General features: G+C 41.6%; 1 protein-coding gene across 4 annotated transcripts in view; it reads right to left on the bottom strand.

Annotated features, from left to right (window-relative positions):
• Positions 1 to 433: 433 nt before the first annotated feature.
• Positions 434 to 19,901, bottom strand: part of NBR1 (NBR1 autophagy cargo receptor) — a 28,895-nt gene continuing 9,427 nt past the window's right edge. For 2 of the 4 annotated variants that reach the window (XM_038385234.2, XM_038385233.2), the window contains exons 7-22: positions 19,379 to 19,453; positions 17,968 to 18,185; positions 16,553 to 16,717; positions 15,740 to 15,946; positions 14,344 to 14,503; positions 13,509 to 13,796; positions 12,863 to 13,015; positions 12,247 to 12,322; positions 11,597 to 11,707; positions 10,505 to 10,666; positions 9,512 to 9,646; positions 7,197 to 7,560; positions 6,817 to 6,911; positions 5,964 to 6,045; positions 5,006 to 5,111; positions 434 to 3,039 (exon numbers count right to left, since the gene is read on the bottom strand). In XM_038385234.2, coding sequence (XP_038241162.1) covers positions 2,863 to 3,039; positions 5,006 to 5,111; positions 5,964 to 6,045; positions 6,817 to 6,911; positions 7,197 to 7,560; positions 9,512 to 9,646; positions 10,505 to 10,666; positions 11,597 to 11,707; positions 12,247 to 12,322; positions 12,863 to 13,015; positions 13,509 to 13,796; positions 14,344 to 14,503; positions 15,740 to 15,946; positions 16,553 to 16,717; positions 17,968 to 18,185; positions 19,379 to 19,453 — 2,574 coding nt within the window. In that variant the 3' untranslated portion in view covers positions 434 to 2,862. The remainder of the gene's footprint in view (positions 3,040 to 5,005; positions 5,112 to 5,963; positions 6,046 to 6,816; positions 6,912 to 7,196; positions 7,561 to 9,511; positions 9,647 to 10,504; positions 10,667 to 11,596; positions 11,708 to 12,246; positions 12,323 to 12,862; positions 13,016 to 13,508; positions 13,797 to 14,343; positions 14,504 to 15,739; positions 15,947 to 16,552; positions 16,718 to 17,967; positions 18,186 to 19,378; positions 19,454 to 19,901) is intronic. The other 2 variants (XM_043503431.1, XM_043503432.1) reach the window with 2 other exon arrangements.

The following is a 19,901-nucleotide window of genomic DNA, read 5'->3' as shown; positions in this document are numbered from 1 at the left end:
CAGTAGCAACAGAATGAGGAAATGAACCAAGATGTCCACTTAAATCACAGCTAGGAGTAAGAAGTTTGGCTCAGACTACAGCTACAGAATCATAATGCTCAGCAGCTCCATAGAAACATTAGTTAAGTGACCTCAACATCTTTGTTTAACCTTGCCGTATTTATCTCCTTTTGCGTCAAAGATTGCATAAGAGCCCTCACCAAAGCTGTGCCAAAACTGGAATTGTTCAGATGCTTTGTTCCATACTTCCTGCTCTCAACCCTACTACCTAACATAAATGAACTTTTTCTTGATAAAGAATATGTGTAGTGGGACAGTCATCACTAGTTAAGTGAAAGGAAAAAACCCAAAGTATCCTACTAGCTAATAATATCAGAAATGTACTTGTCACCCCCATTGCGTCACTGCAAGGCTACTAAGTACACTTTAAGAGTTTGATGAACAACAAATAGTTAAGGATTTTATTATAAGGACCGAGGCAAAGATTTTTATTTTATTTTTTTTTTAAACATCACATTTGAAGACTTTAAAGTGCTTATTCTAAATAATATACAAAGACCTTATCTGCACTATGGAATATATTATAAATTATATCATGCATCATTAACAAAATATACAAAGCCAACAGAAATATATCTTAAGTCCAAGCATACATTATCTAAAATGATCAGGATACAGGAGAATGGCTTAGAGTTACAACAGTAAAACTAACCCAACCAAGCATTTTGGAGGGGGAAACTAAAGAGAATAGGTCTTGCAAACTTGAAAGGGTTTCAATCTCAAATGAAGTGTGTTACTTGCAAATCTTTTAGTGTTTAACTACTTAAAGTAGCTCAAATGGAAACTTGTTTAAAAACACAAACAAAAAAACCCCCACCCACCCTAGTATAAAGGTATGAATTTAAAAAAAAAATATTTTTTTTTGTTGAACAATCCAGGTCAAAGTAAGATGCTTAACAGCAACTGAACTTCATCCTCATCATTTCATTCTTTGTAAGCTTGAGCTACAATACTACAGACCAGAGTTTGCACACATACTGCAGGTGATGGAAAAAGTATTAAACTGTAGTTTTATCAAGTGAAGAATTATCTAGAATTGGTCCACAGCAGATAGAAATGTACTGGGGAAACACACTTCAAAATAGTCTCACTGTATTTCAAAATAAATGTTTAACAATTTGTTATCTTGCATCTTCTATAAAAATAGGTTTTAAACAAAATTTTATCTGATACACATTTTCTTCTAATACTTTATTTAATAGAATCTAATTTATATTTGTATGGCTAACGATTATTATATAGTCAATCACAATACTGATACTGCTTTGGACTCTTTATCCACATCCTGTCAAAATATTAAACACCTTAATTAGAAGCAGCAGAGATCTGAATTTAATGCGTTTTCGATACTGTCAATGGTCTGAGTTTTGCTGTAGCAAGGACAAAAAAAATTCACTTACACCATGACAGATTCAAAATAAGAGTGTAGTCAACACTGTTGTCAAATCCAAATGACTGGGTTCTACGTTACGAAGTACAGGCACACTACTGCACAGCAGTGGATACTGATGGTTTGTCGTCACTTCCAAAAATCAAACCCTAGCCCTGACAGGTTTCAAGGGGAATTATTTTCTCAGATTTTCACCTCTCTCAAAAACTGCACATAAGCCAAAATGGCAATGTATCATACAATATAACTGTATACAGCATAACCTGATTCATCAAGAGACTGGGTAGTTAATGCTGCTGGAGTTGATGCTTTTTTTAAACCAGAAGTCAACCAAATCCTACCTCTCACTCCTACTCACATTCCCAAACATAACTAGAATTCACACACCCATATAGGCCTGACCTATCATATTCTTCAGTTCTTTATCAATAAAACAGAAGGTTTGCACTGCAGTGATTTGGAAAAAGTAACAGTCAAACCTTCATCCTTTGCAAAAGGTCCCTAAGGATTCATAGGTGGACTTTTCCCTATAGTTCTATTCTAATTTAAGAAACTCTCTTATGCAGGCTATGTGACTTTGTATTTCTTCAGCAAAGAAACAAATTTTGTACTATTCACATTGCAGATATTGTTCAGGAACTGCTGGTGAATCGATTTCTCATGCTTCATTCTATCTACAATGAAATAAAAAAATGAAATTCCTGACCTTCATTAAGTACATTTAAATTAACATTGGTTATACTTTCAGTATTTTAAAATAAATTTTAAGTCATGGGTTTTTGTTTTTTTAAATGGTGTCTTTCATGTGAGCACCCCCCCTTTTTTTTAAAAAAAAAAAGTGTGCTTAGTATGTATTTTTAGTCTAATTAGTACTTCTATCATGCATTAGAAAAAAGTCAATTTAAAAAAAAAAAAAAATCTCAGTAGAAGGGGCAACCTGCTAGCTGTGTGCAGATCTTGAAGATTAGGTAAGACTACATTTAACAGCAGTGTCTGGCCCCTCTTCCCAATGTTTTCTTTTGCTGACCTCAGCGTGAACAAATATCCCAACTGCCTAAAAACAACTTATACAGTAAAACAGGAAGTTGTCACTTGTGTTGGAGAAGTTTAAAATAATTCTACTGAACTCCCAGATACAAGAGATTAGTATCAAATCAGATTTAAAACTTATTCATCTATCCATCCAGTGTCTAAAGCAAAGTTAAAATTCTGGTCTTTGATTCATAAAATTCTTAGACGCAGGTGGTGTGTTTGAGATTTCAGTGAAGGAACAAATCAAGAGTTCAAGAAAAATGGGAATGAAGTGCTTCTATCCCCCAACCCCAAACCAGAAGGAAGCCTGGGAGCAGTCTGCTGCTGTGGTGTTTAATAACAGTCTGGTCAAGTATGGGAGTTTCGGCTACCAGGAGAAGTCAATATCTGCTGCTGTACCAGTCATTGTTATTGATCTGAAGCAATGCGGTAACTACTTGCACTATGTTATAGTTGTGTTTCTTCAGCAGTCTCAGGTTTAACTGCCTGTCACAGAATCCCATCTCACACAGATTGGCTAGGAGAGTGGCTGTCTGCTCTTCTGTAGTTGTAGGCTGCTTAAAGAAAAGAGAACCCTTTAAATTCAAAATACTGAACTGACTGAACAGTCATCTCTATTTCAAAGCAGAAAACTTTATACTTTATAAAAATTTTAAAGCTAATCTTAGCTTTATTTGCAGCTAAATTGTTTACAGTCTCTGACATTTGAAATTACCTCACTTTTTAGGGTCTCATTTAGCAACTGAGAATTAGTCTGCATGGGCCATCTAGTGCAGGTAGTTAGTGCATTAGCCATTCAGAGATGGATTAAAGTATTGACTCGTGTTCCAAATGAATCAAGATTACCATGTCCTACCCTACTGAAGTCAACAGGAGGATCACCTCTCAAACTACGCTCTTTGGGACAGGGACCAGGTACAGCCACTCTTTATATGTGGTTGTACATTTCATCACCCTACATAAAAAAAATTGTGTATGAAGAGCAATCAGAAAGGGTTAGAACTGAAGTCATCCTGGGGAACCTGAAGTGTCTGCCAGCACTATGGCTAGTATTAAGCAGTGATACTGATTTCACACTAAGCATCAACTGTCCTAGTTTACAGAACATTTTAGAAAAATCAGTGATCTCTTCCAGGAAACACCTGGTTTATTTTATTTTAATGATATGATATCAGGATGTATTTAGAAATCAATGCAAGTTCCTTGCTGGAGAAAACACAGAATAATCTTAGGACTGTGAGCAAATCATTATTTTAATGAGTAACTTGGTTTTTTAGTTACTCATGAAAATAACTGTGGTATGCTTACTGGCCAGAAGACGAGATGGAAAATGTCTACACTGCAGTTAAAGACCCTTGGCCAACCCGTGCCAGCTGACTCGGCGTGGCGGGGCTCAGGCTAACAGGCTGTTTATTGTGGTGCAGACATTCAGGCTTGGGCTGGAGACTTGGTTCTAGGACCCTGCGAAGTGGGAAGATCCCATAGTTCAGGCTGCATCCCAAGCCTAAATGTTTACAGTGCAATTAAACAGTTCCAGGAGCCTGCGAGCCCGAGTCAGCTGGTAAAGGCCACCTGCAGGTGTCTAGCTGCAGTAAAGGCATACCTTAAGAGGTGTCTCCCATCTGCAACTTTTATGGTTCCATGCTGTCAGGAAAAACAGTGCCAATAGACTTATTATAGGGAGGTAACTCAATAGTTCCTAGCCATATTGGAATATACAAAAGCCTTAAAACAGCTACTGAGATTTATTAGTGGTGGAAATAATAGTGAGATGATTAGCCAATCCCAAAAGGCGCACACAACCAAGCAACAGATGACTGTTATTACACTAGATAAAACAAGGGTCTGCAGACGCTCTAAAGACATTATGGCTGAATGGGACACAGGTGGTTCACTGAAGGGCAACTCATTTTTCAAGGCAGAGTGGTTGAAACAATTCTCCTTCTTCCAGTTGGCCGAAAGTTACATTACATTGGATTATTATTACATCAGCTGTCCAATCACATCACTATTTTATACAAGTCACTCCCTCCAATAACTTCATCTCAACTCAGTCAACAATACATAACTGTAAATCTTTCCTGGCAAAGGAAATGGCATATCCCTCATTTTTACATCTTAAATCAAACTGCAGAATAGAAATAACCTTCAAGACACTGGAGTCAATGTGATAACCATACAGAGCTCAACTCTGACAGTTCAGCTCCCTTTTGACATGATCCAACTTTTCAGATTTAGTTGGCATTAAGCCAGTTATTGCTTTGTATGAACTGCTAGGATTACTAACGTCCCCCAGTTAACCATCTGTTTGGCTTTCCTGAATTAGTCAGGGAAACTGTGCTAGTGCCTGCAGTTGAAACAGTTACTGCCAAACCTGTTTAATATTTTACTGTTCCAAGAATAAAAGGACAGGAGTTCTACCCCGATACAGGATAACAAACTCACATAATTAATATTTTTAATGTAAGGTTAAAGTTCTTAAAAAAAATCCACATAGTGCATCAGAAAACAAGAGATATGTACCTGTTCTGCAATGGACTGTCCAGCAAACAGTGCTTTGTAGGCAGAGGCAGCAACAGACAAAGCTCCTTTAACCAGCCCTCCTGCAATGCTGCTTCCTTGGGGGTGTCTGTGGAGAAGTGTGATGTTATATGAAGTCAGTAAAGGCAAGAGTGTATTTCACTTACAGTATCTCCTTGTTAGAGAACCTACTGAGATTTAAGTCTCATTAGAGAAAATGGGGTATAAATCAAAAGGAATCATTCAGAGGCTATTTGTGGAGGTCAATCCATTTCTTTTAAGACACCTTATCAGCAGGTTTTATATAAGTACAGAAAGAGTGCATTCAAGACACGCTTAACAGCTTTCTACAGTGGAACTATTATTTGCTTGCTCGCAGAGATCTACAGGGTTGTATGTGGGTATGTAGCAGCATACTGTGTTGCCTGCCAAAAACCTCTCTCAGAACAATCCTAACATCCAGATTTACCTTTACCATTTCTGGTCTCTATTGGTCCGATGTACTTAACCAGATATTCTGCCTGGTCTCTTGACCATTTTCTGTTTAGATTACTATGCTATACATCCAACTCCCAACATTTATAAGTTGGCTGCTTTCTCACTGTGTCTTTAGTTTAAAATTTTCCCAAGAATCTGAAAGACCTGGAGGCAACAAACCAGATTTTCAGAAGGACTCAGCTCCAACAGAAGCAGGCAAGTCAAGGGCAAGACTTTCAAAGTGCTCATCAACTTTGGCCCCTTCATTTAGGGACATAAATCAGAGCAGAGCTCTTTTAAAGATCTGGCCCCATTGAATTTGACATTAATTTCTGAAATCTTGAATGGAACATTGCTAAGACAGGCTCCCCACCATCTCCACAGCCTACAAAGAGAACCTATGCCCTTAACTGCTTTTCTCAGTTCAAAGAGATGAGGCCAAGATGCATCAGTTCTGAAGTGATAAATGATTGGTTTCAATTACCTTGTGTATTCTGGGCACTTCAATTTATTATTATTTACAATTCCTGAAGGTCCTGGTCCAGGAAAGTCTTCATATCTGGGCTCTAGAAGTAAAATCAAAACAAATGAGCAAGTGCAGTCAACAAGCTTAGTAGACAGCTGAGGTTTGTGCATATGAACTGAAGTGAGTAGTGAGGTTCCTACAGTCCACAAGAAACTAAGTTTAACACAGATATCACAAGATTGTAGGCCGACAGTTCACCATACTCTAAGCTGGATAGCTGCAGCACCCAGTGTGTGGGAATCATGGGATAAGAAGAGAGGGAAAGAGTACAGGGGTACTTATCTTTCACCCCCACTGCCCTTTTCCCCCTGCACCCTCTGCATTCAGGAAACACCACTGAGACTGACTGATTTCCACAGGGCCTTTTGTGGCAAGCCTAGGAGTCCCACCTCTGTCTCAGCGCCATCTGCCTCTGAAGAGCTGTCTTTGCCAGAAAATGTGGTCAGGATTAGCTAGCACATCTCCAAGTCTCTCTTCAGGCACATTTCTACCCAAAGAAGTTAACCACTACTGGTTGGATAAATTGAAAAGCAGAAAGGGATCATTTGTGTATAAAAGAATCATTCTGACCGTACGCTGGAATACTTTACCCCCAAAGAATTTATAGTATAAAAGACAAACATACAAAGAGTGATGGGAGAAGCTGCACCTTCCTTTGCCTCTATGGCAACTAACAGATTTTAGACACTACTTTAATAGAAATAATATGCTGCAAAACCCAATAAACATGTGACAATTGACTACCTGGGCTACTAACAGTGTATGGTGCGAAGCAGCCACCTATGGAATTTATAATATATGCTGCAGGTACCTTCTCTTATTTGATCAGGAACACTTGAAGGTATTTCCTCTGTAAATGGCAAATTTGGTTTTTGGAGACTATGACTCTGAAGAGAAGAGGGGTTCCTGCAAAAAAAAAAAAAAAAAAAATTATATATAAAAACCATGTACAAAGATACAGAAGCAAAAACCGCAAACCTCAGTTCTGGAGTCAGTACAGGCTGCACAGAAGATTCTTCCTTAAACGGTACAGCAGGATCTGAGACATTCATACTTGCATACACTTTTTAAACAGCACAAATGTAACTTTTTCAGTTTGCACAGAGGACTCAGGCTCAGTGCCCCACAGACATAGAAATTCCATCTTTAGCATTTTTGTTCTCGTCACAGAAACACCTACACCCTCCATACCTTTGCAGTTGGGATAGGGTACCGACGATCTCTGGGGTCAACGGCACTGCATTCAATGTCTGTGAAGTTGTTAAGATATCGTTGACATTATGGACCTGAGGCTGGCTCTCTCCTTCTGGGATCACCATCTCCATTTCAGCGTCTATTGCTCTTTCCAAACTGGGCTGAGAGAGGGCAGAGATATACATAGACTCTCCCAGTGGACGGCTGGTATCGAAGCACTCAGGGAGGATAATGATATAATCCTCTGAAGAAGCAGAGGACACTTGGCTTTGAACTTCATCTTTAACATCCTCCTCCTCTTCATACTCTGCATCACTAGGCTCCCCACTGAGATTTGCTCTGTCAGACACTGCAAATTTCTCTAACAGGAAAAAAAAAGAATGGTGTACTAGAATTTTACCATTAAGACCAGCTTGGCAACAAAGACACCATTTGCCTACAAACACAAGACAAGAGCTCGCTCAAACAACTGCAGGACCTTTGGTGCCAAGGCTGGACAGGTTTTTTTCCCTGTGCACATGTGGTGATGGTGGGGGCTTTCGATTGGCTAGGAAGCAGACCTTGTCTAAATGACCTTTGGCATGAGATTAGTGGGGTTGCACTGTGTCTTTGCTACTGCCTGGCGTTCCAACTGTATATTAGGTTGTTTATCCAGTGCTCACACAAGGGCAGAGGGGTGAGGAACTGCACTATGCCTGGGTACCTTAAGTTAGAAACGCACTGACACACTACATCCCATATTCTTCACAGTGATATTACTGTAATAGGATTATGGCATAATTATGGTGCCTTTTGTACAAGATGGGCCATGTGAGGGGTCACTGGAAAAATTATGATTTGCTTAATATGATTATCCTTTGTATGCATGTTTCATTTTTGTATCTAAAGTTATGAATATTGACTGTGTATCTATATTTCAAATGTGCTTACTCTGGGTGACACCCACAACTAGACTTTTAGGTACAACAATGAAGAAGCCAGATAGTGCTGATGGGCCATCACCAAAGGCAATGGACCCTGAAAGAACTTAACCTTCCTGTAAAGGTTTCTTCCAGACAGTCTATAAGTAATAGCTCCTATGACTCAGCAAGGTAAGCAAGGCCATGTGACCAGGCCACATGACTCTGGACTTCCATCCTGGGATGTTTGTATTTTTCCACAAACTGGTCTAGGAACCAAGTTTAAAACAAAGAGTTCCTACCATATGCTAAAGCAATACAAGGCAGAGAGTGACATCTCTTGTTCTTTACTCCCCATACAAGAGGACTCCTGGAAACACCTGAGGAACAAAGACTGAACTGGGGGAAGTACTGGACCCAGGCTAAAGGGTCCAATACTAGCCTGTGTAGGAAAAACCTGGGGAGTCCAAGCTGTAAAGCAAGTGCAGCTTGTGCTTTAAGAAGCTGAAGCCTGCTTATACCACCACTCAGGGTGAGAAACTACTAAAACATATCCATCTATCTAGTATGTTAAGCTTAGTTTGTGTTTTTGTTTATTTATTAGGCAATCTGCTTTGATATGTTTGCCATCAATCTTTTGTAGTTAATACATTTGTTTTTGCTCAATCTAAACCAGTGAGTTTGAATGAAGTGCTTGGAAATCTTAGCTCAAGGGGCAAAGGCTGTTGAGGAAATAGCTGTGTTATGTTGACAGCAGAGCTCTCTTCTGTCGACATAATAAAACCAGCTCAATGAGCAGTGATAGCTATGTTGGCAGGAGAGTGTTTCCTGCTGACATAGTGCTGTACACACAAGTGCTTCTGTCAGTGTAACTTATGTTGCTCAGGGGGTGTTTTTTTCCACACCCAGAAGTGACAGAAGTTTTTCCAACATAAATGCTAGTGTAGATATGGCCTAACATGGACACAGGCTGAAAACCAGGCCCTTCACCTAGCGCTATAACAGACAGCTACCCAACTAGAATTCCCCTTTCAAGTTTTCATTAGCCCCCTATAGTTTAATTCCATTTTGCAGAAGAAAAAACTGTTTCAGCTGCTGCTCAGTTACAGTACAGACACAGATTTTCTAATGCAACAATGATTCCCTTCCACAGACTTCTTATTGTACTTCAGAGTTTATCACAATTCTTAACATGGAATCTATTACAGCCTTAGAGTCATTAGAGTCAGGCATTCAAACATACATTTGACCCCACTGGTTGGATTTTGTTTTTTTTTGTTTTTTTTTTTTTTTAAAGGCAGTTCTAAATCAAAACGGGAATTATTTTGAGAGAAGTCCTATCCTATGTTAAGAAGGAGGTCAGATTAGATGATTACAGTGGTCCACTCCGGCCTCAGAATCCATTTCACTTACCAAACCTATTTTCCTCTGTCTGTTGGCTCTTTGACCCCATTTCCTTGGTTTTGGAAGTGGAATTACTTTTTGTCCTAATATCTTCTTCACTTTTTACACTGTAACTAAAGGTGTCTTGTAGTGTTTGCAGAGAGCCTAACAAAAGAAACAGGAAGAACAGTTAAAATGCTGTACCCACTATGACGGGGCAAGGCCAGATGTCTATAGGAAAGTAGTGGGAGATAGATATATTAGCTCCAGGCTAAACAAATCCCTGGTACCAGGGTAAGTGAAATGGATGCTGCTCCAGGTCAATTAAGACACCTGGGGCCAATTAAGAACTTTCCAGAAGGCAGGGAGAAGGCTAGGTTGATTGGGACTCCTGAAGCCAATCAGGGGCTGGCTGAAACTAGTTAAAAGCCTCCCAGTTAGTCAGGTGGGGGTGCATGTCAGGAATTGCGGGAAGAAGTTGCGCGGTTGGAGAGGCTGAGCAGTACACACTATATCAGGCACAAGGAAGGAGGCCCTGAGCTCAGGGTGAAGTGGAGCTTGAGGAAGTGAGGGCTGCTATGGGGGAAGTAACCCAGGGAATTGTACACGTCATGTTTCTAAAAGGTCAACTACCATAGCTGATACTATTAGGGTCCCTGGGCTGGAGCCCGGAATAGAGGGTGGGCCCGGGCTCCCCTCCTCCCACCTTTGCCCCCTGATTAATCACTGAGACTGGGAGACAACAGAGACTGTGCAAGGATGGATAACTTCTCCTCACCTCCCTCGCTGGCTTATGATGAAAATGGCTCAGTAGACTGTAATCCTTGTCTCTAGAGAAAGAAGGGTTACGCGGAGGGTCACAGTGAGCCTCTGAGGCTAGCGAAATCCGCTAGGAAACACGGGACCCATGGAGGCAAGGAGAGAGCTTTGTCACACCACCTTCAGGGTGAGGCAATTTATTACCAAGGTTCAGCTGCACAAAATTAAATAAAGCCACAGAACTCAGCTGAGGGGAGTACTCACTCTGCAGCGATTTCTTCCTTTGAGGGGGTTTGTGGTCAGGTGCAGCATCCAGGGTGAGTGAGCGTATGACTGTTTCACATACAAACTGAGTCCCACTCATGTCTTCTTCCCCTTCTTCCAAGTTTACTGGATGTTCAGCCTTCATTTTCACCATGTGAGCATCTGCAGGACAGCAGGCTTCAATTAGCACTTTGCAAGTGAAGTACCCCAGGTTATTTTAGTACAGCTAGAGGAATGTATCATATGGACTATGTGAAAGGCAGCCTGACCAGGGCAGAGGTTAGCACAAGGAAACCTCTAGGTTTTCAAATGTTACTACTTTGAAATAGATGCATTCCAGAGTTCACTTCCTTTAAAAAGTTAAATATAAGCGAGTAGAATCTTGAGAAACACGTGGACCAGAGAGACTGCAGTTTTCTGAGCATAACTCAAAGCACAACTGCAAGGGTGAGGGGTTCTGAGTTCTGGATCAATTCTGGGGATTTTCCAACTGCTCTTTCTCACTGGATCTAAAATCCACTAGAATCCTGCAATCAGAGTGGATCAGCCAATGGTAGATTATGAGCCAGGCATTCTCATTTGCTCCTCTATAGAAAGAGTTAACAAGAGCAAACATTTAAGATGCTAAAGCAGTTTGGACTGAGGGCTTGTCTACACTACCACGCAGGGTCAATTTAAGATACACAACTTCAGCTACGTGAATAGCGTAGCTGAAGTCGACGTACTTAGATCTACTTACTGTGGTGTCTTCACTGCGGTAAGTTGACAGCTGATGCTCTCCCGTCAAATCTGCTTGCGCTCCTCATTCTGGTGGAGTATCGGAGCCAACGGGAGAGTGTTCAGCGGTCAATAGATGTGATAAATCGGGTGGGTAGGGTAGACAAGCCCTCAGACTCAATGAGCAGAAATGCTGAGTAAGAAGGCACCATTTTCGCTGCATTTCAGGCCACAGCAGCAATTTAAGGCAACAAAAAGGTTGCAACAAATTTGGTGGTGGCAGCAGGTAGGTGGTTCCCACTTACAGATCTTAAGCTGCTAGCAATCTAGAGAAAAGGGAAAATGTTCTTGGGGACTCCAAGGGTGATCACTTACCAGGTACTGGTTTAAATCCACTCCCCTCATTTTCCTCCTCTATCTGACCCAAGCCAGGCTTCTCTATCAGAGGGCTATCATGTGGCAGAGGAGACATGCATGGAGTCATGTCTGGAAAATAAAGGCAAAAAAGTTTATTTGCATTACAGGCAACTGTAATATGCATTACTGCTAAACAAAAGGCAACCTTTCAAGCAATTAGCCATTTTTAGGTTTAGCACCCCCCTCAGGTTACTTGCTCCAAGGTTGATGGAGACCGTGGGCATCCAAACAAGCACCTCAAAACAGGTTGATCTACGACACGGGCTGGGTGGGTGGACAGAAGAGCAGCCTCCCTTGAGGTCCATTACCTTGTTCATGGTGATTTTAGTGAGAAAGGGAGTCAAGAATGAAAGCACAAGGGATCCTCAAGATTCTGCTGGGCCAGAGCAAGGGGAAGTCTGAGCAAAGCACAGAGAAGAGCTCATTACTCTATGTCTGCCTCAAGAGGCAAAGTCTCACATGCAGAGTGCCAAACCGCTTCTCCAGCATCTCAGTCCATGGAGACCCAAAGAAAGAATCAGCTGTCTGCGTGACCACAGTCATACTCCTCTATTCTATGTCTCCTGGAATGGGAGATACTGTGCATCAGAATTTAAGAAGTTCCTTACCAACAGGAGTGTTGTGTGGCACTCGCTCCAGTTCCTGCACAATGTTAATGTCCAGCAGCTCGAAGGACAGCAAATCCTATAGGAGGAAACCCCAAATCATTTTAATTAATTAGTGTGCCCTGCACTGCACCCCCACACAGAACCTAGCAGCTCCACATTTATTATAAATAAATCTATTCCACTTCTCCAGGGGCCTCAGAATTTCAGGCAGACTGCAGCTCTCTAGTAGGACTCCTATGTCCAATGCAGAAGAATAGTTGTGTTTTTAAAATCAGTGAATTACCAGAAAGAGGGAGACTATACAGTGGGAGCAAAGCACACACAAATGCCCTTTATTAGAGGCAAAGGAGGTGCCCATATAACTCAGTGTGGAATAGGTTCCACTGGGATAACAAGATGGGTGGCATTCCTATTGTAGTGCCAACAAGTTACCACTACTGGCTGCTCCAGGGAAATAGTAGTTTTACTTCATCAAGAAAGCTTTGGCCTGTATTTTCCTGAACCCAAAACAGCTGACAGTTCAAGACAGAGGCAACTAACCCCTGTGAATCTCTATGCACTTTACTAAAACCAGGGCACAAAAACCTTTTCTTCTGCCTTTAATTTAGTATTTTACCTGCGCAGTAAGGAGATCAACTGATGGGATGTAAAACTCTCTCTCACTGGGGATATTTTTAATCTTCAGAGGGATGGCTGGCACTGGCAAGTCTGTCTGCTCCATCCCCTCACCAGCCTGCTGGCCGTCTACTTCTGGTTTTGAAGAAACTGCCTGCAGAAAACCAAGTGTGGGGAGGAGAGACATCCCAGAGGCACCTTAGATTAACACCCTCTGATGTTTGCAGGAGGCTCAAAAATATAGTTATATAAAATATGAAGCCAGAATGTTATGTAGAATGACAGTATGAACATGAAAAAAGCCTCATTCCACCTACTTTGGAGCCTTACGGACAGGTGCAAATTTCATAAGAGTGGTGTCTTGCAAGGTTTCAGTTACAACAAAAGCCAAAAAAAAAAAAAAGCAGCTGCAATACACTGCCACAAGTAATTCCAGCTTCGGCAAAGCAGCAGGTAATATGTTAGCAACTACTACAGCAACAAAGTTAGCCCATCTTTTTTAAACAATGGGAAACAACTGAAACAATCCCCAACACTAGATCAACACTGCGGGAGGACAGAAGCAACTACAGCATTACACCAAATAGAAACAGACACTATTCTCTCTTCCATAGGTAGATCCAAACTGATATGATGGGGATACTTGCCTCATTTCTACATGAAGCTTTATCCTTTAGACTGGAACTAGAGGTCTTCTGATTTCTCTCCAGACAGGCTGTGACTGGGGAGGGATCCACAACAATACTGCACCAAACTCTGGGCCCAAATTGCTCTCCCTTGTGTGACAGCCGCCAATGAGAAGCGTAGGTCCCTTCTAGAGCAGGAGCAATAAACTCAACCGAGACAATCCCCACTTGCCCTGCTGACAGGGATGGCACCAACACATCCTTTTTTTCAGAAGACCCCAGGGTCAGATTTCCCCACATGAATTTCAGCTGAAGGATAAAAAAAACAAAAAAAACCCAAAACCAACTAGTTTATTGGCAGCCTGCTCCCCCCCACACTCATCAGCTCTGCTCTTTCAGCAGAGGACCCTTCTAATGAACGCTCCAGACTTTCTAAGTAAGTCACAGTCATTGCAAAGGTTGATAAAATATTGATGTTTCAGTTTTAATTTTGGTCTAGACTAATGAAAGGAAAAGGCTGTGGTCAGATGTTTGTGTGTGTGATAGAAGCAAAAGCTGATGACAGAATCACCATGCTGTGGGACCCCCTCCCCCTTAAAAATTCACTAATTCAATATAGTTTCCCAAAATTATGGTGGTCATTAACCCCTTTTCTTCAGTCCTCTGCCATCTATTCCTGAGGAGTGCAAGAAGTGTACTCTTCTACGAGCAGACTAGCCAGAACCTGAGGCAGGTGTTGCTTTGGCTGCAGTCAATACCAAAATCCCCGTCCACAGCCAACACATACAAACGTTACCTCTTGCAACTTAAGTGATTTACAAGTGTAAACACAGCAATAGCAAGGGAGGGGGGGCACCTTGGTGTCTGAGTTCCACTCCATGTTGCCAGTGTTCTTCATTTGCCAGTGCTTGATAAATTTTGTCCCTGGTTGTATATGAGTCCCATCAGGCAAATTCTCATCCACGAATGCTGCGCTCAGTGTAGGGACAACTGTTGAGCAGGGCAGGATAGGACTCCTGAGTACAGAGTAAAGCACAGAAGCCGCTCTGAAATTGATTGAATCAAGCAAACTGACCTATTTCAGTTGTCATCCTTCTCCTCAGCCTGTGGAAGGCAGATCCAAAGCCCTAGCATTTTAAATAAATATCTTCCACTTAAGTTCTAAAATCCCACCATTTAAGCAGTGTGTCCTCCTTTGCTTATAGTGGTCAAAATACAACATTTTTCTGAAAATTCCCCTTAGTATAAAGATTAATATAAATGAAATAATTTGTTCCGAGCTGGTTTACTTTCATTTGACAGTTCTTTGGCCTAGAATCAGCAAAGCATTTAAAATGCTCTGTTGAATCAGAACACTAATATCTGGTCAGAGTCATCATTTCCCCTGTAAGGACTCTCTGCAATAGATGGGTTTAAATGTTCCCCCCGACCGACCCACAAAAAACTTGACAGGAGGCTTAGGGACATGTCAATTTAAACACAGGTCCTGCACTACATTTCAAATTAGTGTCCTTTAAAAGAAGTGGAAATATTTCCTATTTAGCAAATAGGAAACACAACTGGATCTATTAAACTCTCCATGAGTATAAAGTAGCTCCAACTAACGTTAACTGGATTCAGACATGTCTAAAGGGAGAAAATAAACCCCAATGATTTTAAAGGAATGAGAAACCAGAGATATTACATGTTTTAAATCTGTACATGCATAAAGTAGAATGATGGAAAAACAAGCAGATTTATCCACATGGAAGACTCCCATCTAATGAGACAAAAGGGTGCTATAGCCTCCATTCTTACCTCAGCATGGTCTTGGGCAAAAACGGTGCACATGGAGTACAGACTAGATTCCAAAAGGAGCCAGTCAGGAAGACCATAAAAAAAATGCAGTCTGTTCAAATGAGGCACCAAGTCAACCTCAATTTATGTTGCCCTCCCTCCCTGTCACACCACCTCAAATTTAAACCCCTCACACTCTCCCAACTCACACAAGATGCCCATCTTATGCTCCATATACACCTGTTTTCAGATTTTTGGTAAGGGATAGGATTTTAACAAACAGCATCAAACCCTGCAGTCCTCACTAGGGCAAGGCTCTCATGGAATCTCTCTGCCATCAGTGAGAGTCTCCAGAATTTAGCCTTTCATTATTTCATAAAGTTCTACATGACGACATTTTAACCTAGTTGCATCACAGGATCAAGAAATAACACAGCTATGCACGAAGCGCTGCTCTGGCTCCCAGCATTCCTTACATGCTAGCACTGGGCTGCAGGCTCTCTGGTTTGCTAGTGGGTGAGCCGGTGATCTCCAGCGCATGGACAGAGTTCCACAGGTGAATCTTCCTGTGCAGCTTGAGCTGCTTTTTGAGCTCTCGGACTTCAGCCTTGCGCTGTTTCTTCTCCGCTCGTAATCTTTGCTTTTCTGCCTTCAAAAATCTTTTGTCCATCTGTTTCTGGAGCCTGCAAATAAAGACATCCAGCTGTGTACACTTAGCAACCGAACTGGAGTTCAGCTTCCATCAACAACACAAATTCTAGTTCTGCCAGGAACGTTTCATGGAACACTAAATGAAAAACCTCAGGCTTCTACGAGCAATATCCCAGTGACATCTTCTGAAGGGCACATTTCCCAAAGAATGGAAATCTGCAACAAATCCTGAAGAGTAGCTGGTGAAGATATTCAATGTGGCCCTGATGGAAGAGCTAACTCATGGAAGTCACAACAACATATGTGGTATCACAGGGATGTACTGAACTCGTTAGGTGCTGTAGAACCCAGCTATGGGACAAGAAAGGAGAAAAAAACCTCTACCTAACTCTCTCTTCTACCTTCTTGCTGAAGAGTCTAGGACAGTCTTGGATTTAATGTGGCACAGACACATGCTACTCTGCTTAGTCATCTACTCCATATTCTGGAAATGATGCATATGCCAGTTTCCACTTCTTGCTTTCTTCTATATCTGGAATCATAAAAACCTAAACTAAACTGCAAACATAGGCATTTTCAAACTGCCTCCTGCAGACCAGAATAACATTGCCATGTAACTGAGGCAGCTACGTATTTACCTAACTTGCTCCAGAGTAGCAGGGAGACGAGGGGAGAACTGCCCAACGCTGTAGGTCTCAGAGACACATAGAACAGGTCTCCGCAACTTCAACAAGACATGATTAGGATCATGTGCATACGTCCCTGCCTCACACGATTCACAAATACTGTAAGCTGGGCACACACTGCAAAGGAAGTAGAGGCAAGCAGGTTACTTAAAAGGTAAATAAAGGAGCACGCGCACGAGAGAGAAAGGAAATCCTCATATGGGTGACAACCCCACCTTCCTAAAGAAGCAAATCACTGTATCGGAACCTCTGCATATTAGGCAAGACTACTTGGGTAGGTCAGATCCATCATTTGTGCAGCCACCTCTATCGGGAACATTCTTTCCAAGCCAACCCCATCCAAGACATTGAGTCATTGCCTCTTGAGTAAGGCATGTTTTAAGATGTGACACTAAACTTATGAGTGAGTGACTGCAGATAGGTTTCAGAGTAGCAGCCGTGTTAGTCTGTATTCGCAAAAAGAAAAGGAGTACTTGTGGCACCTTAGAGACTAACAAATTTATTAGAGCATAAGCTTTCGTGAGCTATAGCTCACTTCATCCGATGAAGTGAGCTGTAGCTCATGAAAGCTTATGCTCTAATAAATTTGTTAGTCTCTAAGGTGCCACAAGTACTCCTTTTCTTTTTGACTGCAGATAGTCTGTCTTACCCTCTGTCACAAAACAAAGCAAAAATTCTCTGCAAAATATATTGCAGTATAGTGGATGATACAGTGTAGGGGACAGGACACCAGAGCTCTTAGCAGCCTCCCAGGGCTGTAAAGCAGATGTACTGATGAAATGAAATCAGTGGAAGTATCTCAATCTGTATGCTCTGAGTGAAGAGGAAATATACATCAGATTGAACTATGTCAATTGCTACAGTTGCTATTTAGGCTATAAGAACCAAATATTTATTTGTACAGGAACTCAAAGGGCAGCTGCCTCTTTTTATGGGATGTGTGTTATCGCACAGCGCTTAGATACCCATCAGTATGACTCTTATAAATGTATTTGTAATGCAGGGTTCAGGGCTTGGAATTCTTGTGTGGCGATGGAAAAGAAGAGGAGAAAAAAAAAAACGTGCACCAGCCTAGTAACCAATCACGGCCCGCAAGAGAACGATTTATGAAAGACCTCATGATCTCAGATCTAGGCCTGTATGCCACTGGGAAAGTTGCCAGATCACCAAAAGCACATGTACTGAACATTTGCTGATTATGTAAGACATGTAGCAATGGACACAGGGCATCTGAGACCAGGATCACACCTTGAGGATTCAAACTTTTGAGGTTTTTTCAAGTGCCAACAATTTCTCATCCTATAAAGCACAGGCATGCAACATGGATATGTCACTCTTCTAAACAACCAGATGCCATCAGACTGTACCTGCACTGGTAGCGGATCCCCACAATCCGGGTGTGGCAGTTGCTGCAGGAGATTAGCCAGTCACACTGGCTGCCTTGTGTCGACTGGGTCTCTGGAGTGGGATGTGCTGTTACGGTGGAGCTGCTGGATGAGTCTGGGGGCTGATGATGAAGGATGAGCGTCTCACTTAGTTTCTGCTGAAGTTTCTCAACAGTTTCTTTAACTACTTGTTCCCTAAACTGAAGAAAAGAAGGTGGTCACCAATGGCACCTGCCTGGACAACTTTAGGTTTTGGTCCACATAGTCCCAATATCCCCAATTTTTAAGACAGAAAGTTCATTGTTAATTCCTTTTCCTCTCTTGGCATACTCCAGACTGAAATCAGTGGAGTATCATCCTCCTCAGAGAGCCAGTTGGCATTTTACAAAGTATGAAGCCACTTATTTTAACAAATCAAGTTTATAGCAGAAAAGCAAATAGAAGATTCTAAATATTGACTCTATGGCACAGCTTCCTAGGCAGGTCAGGTAACTCGGAGTTAGGCAAGTCTAGAATTTTCCCTTAAACTCAGGGTTTGCATGGATCTTCCCAGACAGCAAGCAGGTCTTCAGCCTTCATTTTTAGAAGATCCCTAGAAGTCTGAATCTTTACTTACCAGATCCTACTTTGAATATCACTACCTAGCTCCTCATAAATAAGGGGCTGCTTAGTTTGTGGTGCTATTATTACAGGGATCATTATGACTTGGATTAGTTCAGGAAGGTAGTAGCTGATTATTCCTGGCTAGTTATCTCTCCTGTGAGCTTGTGTATTAAGGAGCTGATCGACAACAACATTAATATCCATGTTAACAGTCTATATGTTATATTCATTGGTCTCCTAGGAAGTGTTACCTTTAGTGGCCTAGCCTCTCTTAATTGCTTTGTTTATGTCCTCGTTCAAAGTCTTAAGAAGCCCTGAGGGCTACACCTGTTGAACTGGTCAAACAGGACATTCTAAGAGTGACACCATGTTTTATGCAAGTTCTTCAGGACAATGACTAGCATGAGATCCTAAGGGCTGTGTGGAATGCAACATGGATTCTACCGTGGGAGTCTCCCAATGGAAAGTGAGAATCCTCAAACTACTCCAACCCTTGTCAAAGCTAAGATTATTTAAAATCAGATTGGAAAACATTTGTAAATGTTCAACAAGGAACAATCCAGCTTTGACAAGGGATAGAGCAGATGCAACTTTCAGCGCGGACCACATCTTAGGTAACAGATACACTATAGAATTGTAGTGGCTTCTTGATATTTAGAAGCCAAGTGTCATCTGCTTTAAGGAAACCAGATTAACCAGACCTATACTTGTAAGAAACAAAATCCTCCCCGAATCCCCCCCAGTGTCTCACAAACTTTTTGAAAGGACAAAGATCCAAGGAAACACTTACTGATTCCAAGTAGCTAGTAAACCACTCTGGAGGTTTTTCATTGGTCCCTTCAGCTTCATTTTGATTTACCTTTTGCTGTAGAGCCAAAAATAAATTGCAAACCTTAAATATATAATTTCCTTGTATGCATCTCCAATCAATTTGGTATTAAGCTGCAAAAACCCCAACTCCAAATACATACCTTTCCCCTTCTCCCCCTGGCCCCATGAACAGCCAGGAGAGTTCAGAATATATTCCCCTCAAACACCTTTCACCATAAACAGAGTTTCAGTCTCCTAGAAGGATACTGGAAGCCTCGTAAGTAAGCCACTGTCTGCATACACTAAAAGTTTACTGGCAGAGTCCTGTGGTACCTTATAGACTAACAGACATATTGGAGCATAAGCTTTCGTGGGTGAATACCCATGCTCCAATACGTCAGTCTGGATCTGTAAAAGCGGCAAAGAGTCCTGTGGCACCTTATAGACCAACTGACGTATTGGAGCATGGGTATTCACCCACGAAAGCTTATGCTCCAATATGT

The sequence above is a fragment of the Dermochelys coriacea genome, chromosome 27 (genome assembly GCF_009764565.3).
Source record: "Dermochelys coriacea isolate rDerCor1 chromosome 27, rDerCor1.pri.v4, whole genome shotgun sequence".
Classification (NCBI taxonomy): Eukaryota; Metazoa; Chordata; order Testudines; family Dermochelyidae; genus Dermochelys; species Dermochelys coriacea.
The sequence above is the reverse complement of the archived record's forward strand: the minus strand, read 5'-3'. Positions and strand labels throughout refer to the sequence as shown.